The 12,275-nt window shown below is 39.5% G+C and overlaps 1 protein-coding gene across 2 annotated transcripts in view; it reads right to left on the bottom strand.

Moving 5' to 3' along the window:
* The window catches only part of dhx15 (DEAH (Asp-Glu-Ala-His) box helicase 15), a 103,789-nt gene that overhangs the window by 65,201 nt on the left and 26,313 nt on the right, over positions 1-12,275 (bottom strand). For both annotated transcript variants that reach the window (XM_043693906.1, XM_043693916.1), the window contains exon 2: positions 1,964-2,321. In XM_043693906.1, coding sequence (XP_043549841.1) covers positions 1,964-2,321 — 358 coding nt within the window. The remainder of the gene's footprint in view (positions 1-1,963; positions 2,322-12,275) is intronic.

Genomic DNA, 12,275 nt, shown 5'->3' with positions numbered 1-12,275 from the left:
ACCGAATGAGATGCTTTACTTAGCAAAACCTTTAAGCCACTTAAAAATAGTATTCAGTGCTCCACATGTAATGACAGACTGAAAGCTTACTGCATAGAGCCAAAGTTTAGCTGTTAGAATTGGTTCCATGTGGTAGGGAACTCTGCGATAATAGGAATGTCAGATCTGGACTTAGGTTCACAATGCTTGTGCTTTAAAGGAGTGATCTATGGGCTCTAAGAGGCAGCACAGATTTACTGGGAGAGGACTAGTCTGAGGCTGACATGAGACCATCTAGAGTTGATGGACAGCATTATGACCCCAAACAGCAGCCAAACATTTAAAGGCTTAAAGTAAAAGGTGAAGTTATCCTTATCATAAACATAACATTACAGTTTTGAAAAAAAATGCAAGAGCTTTGCCTGTCACCGGACAAACTCCATGAGATATTAAAATCCACATGCATTCTAGAAATTTTCACTGCATTTTTAAAAATGAGAGAATACGTATCCATCAGCCAAAACAAAACCAAGGTTCATTTGATCAGTGGCCTATCCAACATTTGCACATTGTCTGTATCATTGTGGAACCCTTACAGTAACTTCCTACACTGGCACAGAAACCCTACGAGACACTGGTGCGTTCAGGAAGTACAATCCTCAGTTGACTCAGTTCTGCATTAGGAAAGCAGCAGAAACAGAAAATAAAATCAAACAGTGTAGTTCTTTTTTTTCCCCTTTCAAAGCTGTCTTCCAAGGCACAGGTGGTAGTAAAATTAAATTAAAATCATAAACGGTGATAATTTAAAATGCAGGCAGCTTTTAAAAGAATTAAAAATACAATATCCAGCAGTTTTCAATCAGGGCCAAAATGCCCACCACCAGTGAACAGCAGCTGGTTTTAAGCCGTATCCACTTCAAGGTATGAAACAGTCTGTGGCCCTATTGGTACTCCACAGGCACATCAATAACAAGAAAGTCAGCTGTTATGGCTCATCTTTTCATCTCTCCCTTCAATTCAAGAACAATCTTAATTTAAAAGAAAGAGGAACATTTTACAGATTGAAGATCTCTCTTATTACAGATTGAAATTGATGACATGGGGTCAACACAATGTTTCCCAACTTAAAAATGTAGAAGAAATGTAAAAAGAGAACAAGTGAAACAAAATGTGGACAGATAAGCAGCAGACAGAAAGGAAAACTGCTTTGTTAACTTGGAGACATGCCAAAATTTTCAACTGGAATCAGTGAAACTGCTTCAACACTTTAGGGATGGTAGGGGGAGGAAAGAGAACTGGAGAGCATCAACAGATGGCTGAATTAATACAAACCAAGTAACATACTTTTTTAAAAAACCAATAAAACCACCATTATTACATACTTGGACCAAATAGTGCACAATGTTCACAGAGAAAACTGGAATTTGGATCTTGGCCAGCTGTAGGGATGACTAGCTGGGAATAGAAGTACCCTCTGTTTAATGCTGACTGCCCTGACAGCAGATTACTTTGTCCACCTTCACCATTGTATGTTAGGAACAAGCAGACCATAACCCAATTATATTGCATCCAATTGTAAAACCAGTTCTTCAAATCATTAACGTAGACATCACCCACAATCTGGAGGCAAAGCAACTAAATTTAATACCTATACAATATACATGAAGCATTTCAAAAATGACTATAGTTTGGTGCACACTGGAATATTGATCAAGCCATCCCAAAAGCACTCTCAAATCAAGGACTGCACTACAACTAAAACATGTTATTGTATAAAACAGAACCTATTTTTCACTCCCAAACACACACACTTTCCTGTGGTTAGACTCATTGACAAGTTAAATACAATCTACTCTTTGATCATAATCAATAAATTCACACTTCAATGAATTGCAATTTGTTTTGTGCAAAAATAAAGGATTTATATTACCTAGGAGCCTGTGTAGTTGCATAATTAATTTCACATCAACTAAAAGCCACCAACCTGTGTAGTCTTTCCAGATCCAGTCTCCCCAACTAGTACAAAGGACTGGTGTTTGGTCAGGATTTCGGTGAACCTTTCCTTGTAATCCCATACAGGCAACTGAAGTCTCTTCTTCAGGATTTCATAATACCGTGGAGTATGGGGCAAGTTGGTAAATGGATTGATAGCCTGTTGGTGAAGTGCTGGGGTTGCAATGAGAGGCATGCCACCTCCTGTAGTTAAAGTTGGATTGGACGAGTTCCTTGAATCTTTATCTCTGTCGCGATCTCTATCTCGGTCTCGGTCTCTGTCTCTGTCCCGATCTCGGTCCTTCGAACGATCATAATCTTTGTCCCGATCTCGGTCTCTATCTTTCCTCCTGATTTAAAATAGAAAGATTTATAGTTGACTTACAATTACTTGCGTACAAAATTTACGAAGCACTTGCATTCTTAAAACCTGCTCCTTTTTCTTTACAGGATTATAAATAGATGCATAATATCAGAAGGATTATATTTCCATTCAATTAACAAGATCCTACTTGACATTGTAGCTTGGTAATGTGTCACATGGTTTTCCAAAATATATCTGATTATTTAAATCATTCTTCAGTCGATCAAAAAAAAACCACCGCTGGCTTGGTCACTTGCAAGTCCCCTTCCCAATTTCAGATCAGACCAAATTTCTCAACCTTCATATGACAAGATCAAAAGTCACACGACACCAGGTTATAAGCCCAACAAGTTTATTTGAAATCTCAAGCTTTCAGAGCCTTGCCCACTTCATCAGGTGACGAAGGGGCAGTGCTCAGAAAGCTTGTGATTTCAAATAAACCTGCTGGACTTATAACCTGGTGTTGTGTAACCTCTGACCTTATTCACCCTAGTCCAACACTGGCACCTCCACTTCAAATGACAAAACAGTCCAATTGGTAATCAAAAGAATTAACATGTCTAACCAATGAAGAGTGCCAAACAAAGTAAAGAATCATGACTGATATTAGCCAAGTTACAGCAAGTTTGAGGCAAGTACACTGCAGCTCAATTACTGTACCTGTGATCAATACACAATGAAAACGTTCAAACTGAGATGGAAGTACACAGAATGATTTTCCAGACTACAGGTCGTTCTGCTGTAACGCATGTTTCGTCACCACAAATTCACTAACGCGACTAACAAATTGGGGATGCTATTTCTAAAGAGCCAACATTTAACACGTATGGAACACAATTACATTGCCACGCTTTAAGTGCTGATTCTAAAGCAAATTTTTCTATAATGTGGGTTTGAACAGGAACACAACCATCGCTTTGTAGAAGAACTGACTGTATTACGTTAAGGAACCAAAGGAAGAACAGGCCATCCTGGACTAGGTATTACGTAATGAGAAAAGAATAATTGGCAATCTAGTTGTGAGAGGCCCCTTGGGGATGAACAAACATAATACGAAAGAATTATTCATCAAGATGGAAAATGATGTAGTTGCTTCTGAGACTAGGCTCCTGAATCTACATAGCGGAAATTACGATGATATGAAGCACGAGCTGTTTATAAAGACTGGGAGATGTTGTTATCTAAAGGGATGATAGGGAAAGGCAATACCAAATATTCAAAAGAGCCAGTGAGCAAACTACAACAATTATATGTAAAAGTAAAACAGGAAAAATGGCCAAATAATGGCCTAGAAAAAAAGTCAGGGATAGAAACAAAGAAGAGGCATACGAATTGGCCAAAAAAATAAAGCTGAGTAGAGCAGTTTAGAATTCAGCAGAGGACAAAGGGATTGATTATGCAAGGAAAAGGAGGAGAAATGAGATTAAGCTAATGGGGATCGTTACAACTGATGACAAAAGTTTCAATAAGTATGTGAAGAGAAAAAGATTAGTGAAGACAAATCTAACCCCAAAGCAATCAAATAAAAGGGGAATTTATCATGGGGAACTTGAAATAACTAAATAGACACTCCAGCTGTGTTCATAAAGGAGTTCACAAACAACAGTGAACTGAAGGTCCGGGGAAATTGAAGGAATCCCTAGTACCTGATAATCTATATCCCACAGTACATAAGGACTGGAAATATTTGGTGGTCATCTTCCAGATTCAATTGATGTTGGAACAGTTCCTACAGATTGGAGGGTAGCTAATGTAACTCTGCTAGCTAACAAAGCAAAGACAGAGAGAAAAAAATCAGGCATTATAAACCAGAGTCTGACACCATTAGTAGGGAAATTAACAGAGTCCATTATAAAAGATTTAATAGCTGAACACTTTGAAAATAGTGGTAGGATCAGAGAGTCAGCATTGCTTGACAAATCTGTTGTAATTCTTCGAGAATGTGACAGAGTCGATGAGGGAGAGCCAGTGAATGTGGTTTATTTGGACTCTCGAAAGTTTCTGAACAAAGTCCCATATTAGAGGTTAGTGAGTAGAACAAAAGCAAATGGAATTGGAGGTTAGGATATAAAGATGGACAGAAAACTGGTTTGACAAACAGGCAACAAAGAACAGGAATAAACAAGTCTTTTTCTGAATAGCAGCTAATATCTATGAATCAGTGCTAGGACCCTGTCCTCCCAGTTGTTCACAAAATACATTGATTTGAATGAGGGAACTAAATCCAAATTTGCAGGTGACACAAAGCTGGGTGCAGGACAAGCTGTGAAGAGGGTGCACACATGCTTGGACAAGGTGAGTGAGTTGGTAAATGCAGTATAAGGTGAATAAATGTGTGGGTATCCACCGCTGCAGCAAAACAGAAAGAATGATATGATAATTGAGGGGGTGGAAACTACAACAAGACCTGAGTGTTCTCGAACACCAGTTACAAAAGGTAAGCATGCAGTTACAGCAGGTGGTCAAGGCAGCAACCTGTATGCCAGAACCATACAGCACAGAGTAGGCCCTTTGGCCCATCAGGTCTAGATTGCCAGAGCTACACTAAATCCACATTTGTTCCACTTTCCTGCACCAGGCCCACAGCCTTGAATGTTTTGACATTTCAAATGCTCATTCAAGTACTTTTAAAAGGTGAGGAGGTTAACTGCCTCAACCAGCACCCAAGCAATACATTCTTGATTTCCACCACTCTCTGGGTGAAAAGAATCCCCTGTAAATCTTGTGCCTTTCACCTCAAAATCATAAGCCTTTTTACTGACCTCTCAACTAAAGGGGGACAATTGCTTTCTATTCACCCTGCTCATGCTCAATCATCTACATCTCTATCAGGTTCCCCCTCAACCTTCTCTATTAAAAACAACTGGAGCTTATGTAGCCTCTCTCCATAACTAAAGTACTCCCATCCCAGATAACATCTTGGTTAATGTCCTCTGCACTCTCTCCAGTGAAATCACATCCTTCCTATACTGTGGAGACAAGAAACGGCATTCACAGCAAAACTGGAGTACAGGAACAGCAATGTCTTGCTGAGATTATGAATGGCCTTGGTGAGACCGTACCTGGAATACAGTGTACCGTTTGGTCTCCTTATTAGAAGGCTGACATCCGAGAAGAGGTTGAATCAGTTAAGACTATATTCACTGGAACTCAAGGGAGAGTGTGGGAGAGTACGTGCACGTGAGTGAGAGTGTGGGGTGGGGGGGGGGGCGCCAGTCTCAAACCTATAAAATTATAACAGGACTAGCCAGGGGTCACAGTCTAAAGATACAGGATACATGTACGACAGACGAGAGGAGAAATATTTTCATCCAGAGATGGTGAGTCTGTGGAATTCACTAACACAGAAAGCAGCCAAAACAACTTATGATTTCCAGGTGGTGTTGGAAATCATACTTGTGACTCAATGGATCAAAGGAAAGCAGCAACATGCTATTGATTTGTATGATCAGTGAAGACCATAATGAGTGATGTAACAGGTTTGAGGGGCTGAATGGCCTAGTCCTGTCTTCTGTGTTTCACTGTAGCGATTCCAATTCCAATTCTAATACCATTAAGTTGACCCCAGCATCAATTATTAAGGAATTCTCTGAAAAGCTAAAAACAAAATCAGAGTACTGCACCCACAAAAAATTACCAAGAAGGGACTGCAAAACAGTCAATGATACAGAAAGGTAATCAAGAACACAGAGTGCACGAGCTGAAACCAGAAGAAAGAAATTTCTTGACATCAGGGGATTCTTGTATGTGTTTAACACATTGATTTTGGGAGAGGGAAATAAGAATACATCTCTGGGATCAATGAACAAACAGTTCAATATTTGAAAAGGGAAGGAGTTGCAAGTTTTGTCCTGGAAGGACACAGTAGAGTGAACTTCAAAAGATAGTTAGCTTCCATGATGTTATAACAAAAGAATTTTAAAAATAAAATTGTATTAATAAGGAGAACCTCATTTTCAAACATAGTTGGGGAACTATTGAATCATCTGACTCATGACATATTCAAGTCGCATTTCACTGAATACCTCAAACGGACAAACATTAGGAGATTGCATTCAATCACTGCCAAGCTTTGTGCACTGGTAATACTCTCATCTCAGTCAGATGAATGTGAATTCAAACTCTGCTGCAGATCACAGAATCTCACTTACCACTTGCAATAAGACAGCTCTGAATTACTGCAGGATCTTATAAGATGGCATGTGTGATAATGGTGAACTTGAGAACCACAGTTACCAAGGCAGCTCTTTCTTTAAAAACACATTTTCAGGAGATAGCATAGGATTTGCAGTGGACAAATTGAATACACAAGGCTGAATAGGATGTTACCTGAACATAATGATCTAAAGGGAGTCACATCTTGGTTCCAATATTTAAGACCAGACTAAGTAAAAAGAGATTTGCGCAACCAACAATGATCAAATCATAACTTTGGGAGCAGAAGCTGACTAGTGAACCCTCCAGCTTGGTTTGCCAATAAGCAAGACCATGGCTGTATTTCTACCTCAACTCCACTTTTTTGTGCAGTATCCCCATTCAAAAATCTCAGCATCTCTCAGAATCATACAGTACAGAACAGACCCCTCAGCCCACTGAATCTGCGCCAACAAAATTTCAAAACTACCTTCACAAGTCCCACTTTTCAGCACTCCATCTTCAAGTTCCTCACTATCCTCACACTAGATCTGCTGCTGAAATCAAGATCACATTGGTTGTGATTATTTGACTGCCAATATTTTTAACACTGGCAGCCAGTTTTGTTATAGAGAGCAGGGGTACATGCATCTCCACAAAGGTCTCTAATGCATATTCTTTAGTGTCAACAAATATACCCATAAAAGAACAGAAACACAAGCTTTGGGAGACTAGTAAAACAGAGAAGGTAACTGCAATTCAAAGGGTGGCTAGTTTTTATTCATTAAGGTCAGGGCTAATGGTCAGATTTGGAAGCATGAAAACACTGAACAATGGGCAACCCCTTTTTGACTGCCGGAGACAATATATCTACAGGTGTCTTTATAAGAAGCAAGTTGCTGATCAAAAAATGGTTTGAACACCAAGGAATTTTTAAAATTCATTCTCAGGATGTAGACATCATTAGTCAGCATCTATTGACCATCCTTCACCGTCCTTGAAAGTGTCAGTGAACTGCCCGCAAACTTCTGCAGCCCTTCCGGGTGAAAAAGGGAGAGTCTTAGAATATTTAAATACTTTTCAGATCAAAGATCAAATTTGAAAATTGATGCTAATTAATTCAAATCTCGAAGGCTAAGGTGGGCCAGGCAAATGCACAGCTACATTACAGGGAGACAGACCTTGAATGAGGTTAATCCATGTGTTTTCTCACAGAAACAGGAGGAGAGAGCTTGGAACACTGAGGTGGCAACAGTATATATGCCAGCTGCCAAATGATGGAGCAGTGCGGCCATTAAAAATGAAGATGTTCATGATCTAGCATCACTAAGCAAAAAATGCAAGCTGGGGTTCATGCTTGTCATGAAAAGTTCAAATGTGAAAGGAATTAAAATAGCCATGTGCTCCTGGTAAAGCAAGGGATTGGCAGCAGACTCCAACAAATCTCAATCTGGAAACATAAGTGCCAGAGTGGGAAACTGATGAGTGTCAAAGTGAATTCCTGAACGCTGTATATATTTGGTTTGGTCCCAGGAATAGTGAAGGAATCCTCAAGAGCCTGCAACGTACAGAGGAACTCTTGAGTGAATTAAGAACAGCAGCTGGTTGAGATTTTCAGGTTTAAATAACATGGGTTTAGTGTTAGATCATAAGTACTTGTTTGTTTACTGCTTGCGAATTGAGAGTTTCTGTTCACAAAATATCATAAAGAAGAGTGAGCACTTTAAATAACTGGATTTCTAAGCTGCAGCAAAGCACTGAAGGGGTATGTATATATAAAGTCTAAACATTTTGTCACCTTGAACATTTACTCCAACTGTGCCAGTTACGTGTGGAAAGTATAATAAAGCCAGATTTTATGCTTATTTCAGACACTGGAATATTGCGTGCAATTCTGGTCGCCTTCCTATCAGAAAGATGTTGTGAAACTTGAGAGGGTTCAGAAAAGATTGACAAGGATGTTGCCGGGGTTGGAGGATTTGAGCTACAGGGAAAGACTGAACAGGCTGGGGCTGTTTTCCCTGGAGCGTCGGAGGCTGAGGGGAGACCTTATAGAGGTTTACAAAATTATGAAGGGCAAGGATAGGATAAATAGAGAACGTCTTTTCCCTGGGGTCGGGAAGTCCAGAACTAGAGGGCGTAGGTTTAGGGTGAGAGGGAAAAGATATAAAAGAGACCTAAGGTGCAACTTTTTCACACAGAGGGTGGTACGCATATGGAATGAGCTGCCAGAGGAAGTGGTGGAGGCTGACACAATTGCAACATTTAAGAGGCATTTGGATGGGTATATGAATAGGAAGGGTTTGGAGGGATATGGGCCAGGTGCTGGCAGGTGGGACTAGATTGGGTTGGGCTATCTGGTCGGCATGGATGGGTTGGACCGAAGGGTCTGTTTCCATGCTGTGCATCTCTATGACTCTATGTGGTGAGTGTGCTTTGGGAGTTCAAAGTACTTCTTAATTTATCAGACCACCTTTTTCATTAGGACTCCAGAGAACATAGTCTAATCTATATCCTCTCTCAGGAAACAACCTGAAGAAGCTTTATTACAATTCCTCTAGAGCAAGTATGTCATTCTTTAGTCAAGATGACCAAAACTGTATGTAGTATTCCAGGTATGGCCACAGCAACACCCTATCCAATCACAGACACTTATTTACTTTTAGAGGAACCTCGATTATTCTAATTTTGGATTATCCGAACAAGATCACAAGGTCCCGATCCTCGGCTAAACTGTGTTATCCAGCATTCAATTATCAGAACATTCCATTACCTGAACAAAATTCTCCCCGCCCGTGTTGCTCAGACAATTGAGGTTCCTCTGTATACTCCAATCCCCTGTAACAAGTGGTAACTTACCACCTGCTTTCCGAATGGTTTGCTGTACTAGCATGTGAGTCACGTAGGATACACAGACTCTCCAAATGGCAACATATTCTATCATTAATCGGTATTGACTCTGGGTCATCAACATTTGACTTTCTAAGTGCTTTGTAATAACATTTCTAATTGATTCAACATTTTTAATCCTGTTAAACTGACTGTTCAATCATTCCTTGTTCTCTTTCTCCTACTTTTTAAAAATATTGTGGTTACATTTCTGCCTTCCAAACATTGTGAACTGTTGAGAATTCACTACCTCTGTTGTGATCACTTAAAACTTTAGGATCAAGGTTTGTGACCAGCGTCATTAATTTCTCTATACTGATCTCTTCAAGGTCTGTAAATTCCTTTATTTCTGGAATTGTTGTTGCTACCACAAAAAACAAAGGTACCCACAGAGTGTTTGTTTCAGGACAATGTCATTTCCTTATCACATTTTATAATTTTATCAATCTCTGCCTCTCATTGGTCTATGTTAACTTTCAGGAATCTCGTCTTATTTACTACCTATAGAAATGTCTACAACTTGTTTCCGTGTCTCCTGATAGTCTACTTTTATCCTCTATTCTTAATAGATGATTGCAGAATTCAGCAAATGAGGAGCAATGTTTCCAACTCCCAAGCTTATTATTTATTTTGGCACAATTACAAGCCAAATTCTTTGATGTAATTCTTGTCTTGAATTTGTCTTGTCGTCACAGCGAGACGAGGGAAGCGATGGCCTAGTGACATTATCTCTGGACTGTTCATCTTGGGTTCTAGGAACACAAGTTTGAAGCCCACCAAGGCAGAGGGTGGAATTTGAATTCAACAAAAATCTGGAATTAAGACTCTGATGATAACCATGAACATATTCCAAACATTGCAAATACCCATCTTGTTCACGAATATCCTTAAGGGAAGGAAACTGCTATCCTTATCTGGTCTGGACTGTGTGAGACTCCAGACCCAGAACAATGGGGGACCCACTACCCTCTGGACAATAAATGCTAGCCTAGCCAGTGATGCCCTCATCCTGTGAATTAACAAAAAAAATCTGTTCCTATACTTTTTTTTTCCTTTTCTATATAGAGTCAAAATTGAAAAAGGTTTTGCAATGAATGTAAATGACATTTCTCAAGAAATTGAAAATATGATCGTACTGGCTAGGTATGTGCTTCTCGAAGATGCTGTCACTCAACTGGACTGCGGGAGAAAACCTGAGCATCCGGAAGAAACCCACGCAGACACAGGGAGAATGTGTAAACTCCACACAGATAGTTACCATAGGCGGGAACTGAACCTGGGTCCCTGGTGCTGCGAGGCAGCAGTGCTAACCACTGATCCACCGTGCTGTCCCCTAATAGAAACATATTACAGAGGAACCTCCATTATCCAAATATTGGATTATCTGGCAAGATCGCAAGGTCCCGATGCTTGGCTAAACTATGTCACGCAGCATTCAATTATCCGGAATTCAATTAAACAGATATAATACTTCCCACCTGTGTCCTTGGGATAATCAAGGTTCCTCTGCATATATTATATCCTCGAAAAAGATAAATCCCACAAAACAGAGACAAGTTTAATTCTAAGAGAATACAGTCAGTCATCTGAACATGACAGTATTAGAATAATTTATGAAGAGAGAAAGAGAGACAGACACACTATTAAGCATTCGGGTTGGACTCATCAGGACTAGCACAAGAATGGCACATTTCAAACAACTGAACAATTTTGCTATGCAAGAAAAGAGTCTGATTAGTTGACAAGTCTGACGAAAGCACTGCCCAAGAGTGGCAACAGGTGTTCCCAAACTCCCATACAATTCAAGAAAATGCACACAACATGAACACACTGGTTTTGTATGCAAAGATTGGATCCCCATGAATAGAGGGTTATAATGTCAGTTTTTAATGTACCTTCTACGGTATAAATGGTTTAATAATTTAAATTTTCGCATTCTTAGACTTGCACCCATCAGTAAAAGATGAAAAATGTCACACTTTTCAGCATTAGTCATGTTTGACTCAAAGGAAGAATTACTAAACCAACAGATGGGGATTCATTGTATCTAAGTTCCCAGAGAGGAGTACAGTCTTCCTAAAGGAATGAGAGAATTAATAACACCTTCAAGCCAACTCAGGAAAATAAAGGTTCATAACCTTCTGGAATCTTTGATAAAGCTTCAAGCTCATCAAGAATAAGGTGAAGTAACTAGACTTCTAATATATCCAACCAACTTGTTCTTGAGAGCTGGTACACAATCCAATTCCTGATTGATAGTATAGCCAATGTCTAAGAATGCCAAAGTCAAAAATCACAAGACACCGAGTTATAATCCAACAGGTTTATTTGAAACTGCAAGCTTTCGGAGCCCCACTCCTCCTTCAGGGAGCTAGTGAACTACTAACTCCCCAAGGAAGGACCAGGACTCCAAAGGTTTGTGGTTTCGAATAAACCTGTTGGATTATAACCCCGGGTCGTGTGATTTTTGACTTTGTCCAACAGGAGCACCTCCACATCATGTTTGCTATCAATGTAATTAGTCAAGCCCGGGCTATGTTGCGTTTCAATGATTGTAGTTTAAAACCTCAACTTCCATCATCTAAAAACATTTATGCAAAGACTTGTATATTAAGTGTAAATAAAGAAATTAATAAATATTTAATGATTTCCCTCCCTCTGACAATTTTAGCAAGATGCCACCATTTCAACTGGCTTACAGTGACCTAATTTTAATGCAGGGTCAGCATTTAAACAAAAATAACCTAGAACAGTCAATTTAAAATGGATAGAGAGAAAAAAAATTAGGACACTCAGTAAGAAGTTAAAATGAGGAAGTAAAGGACAAGTTACGTAACATCAAGCAACCACAGTATCATTCTTCAGACAAGATATCTTATGCTTTTCATCTGGCACTAATCTAGACAGAGTTACAAAA

This window comes from Chiloscyllium plagiosum, chromosome 1 (assembly GCF_004010195.1).
Source record: "Chiloscyllium plagiosum isolate BGI_BamShark_2017 chromosome 1, ASM401019v2, whole genome shotgun sequence".
Taxonomy (NCBI): Eukaryota; Metazoa; Chordata; class Chondrichthyes; order Orectolobiformes; family Hemiscylliidae; genus Chiloscyllium; species Chiloscyllium plagiosum.
The sequence above is the reverse complement of the archived record's forward strand: the minus strand, read 5'-3'. Positions and strand labels throughout refer to the sequence as shown.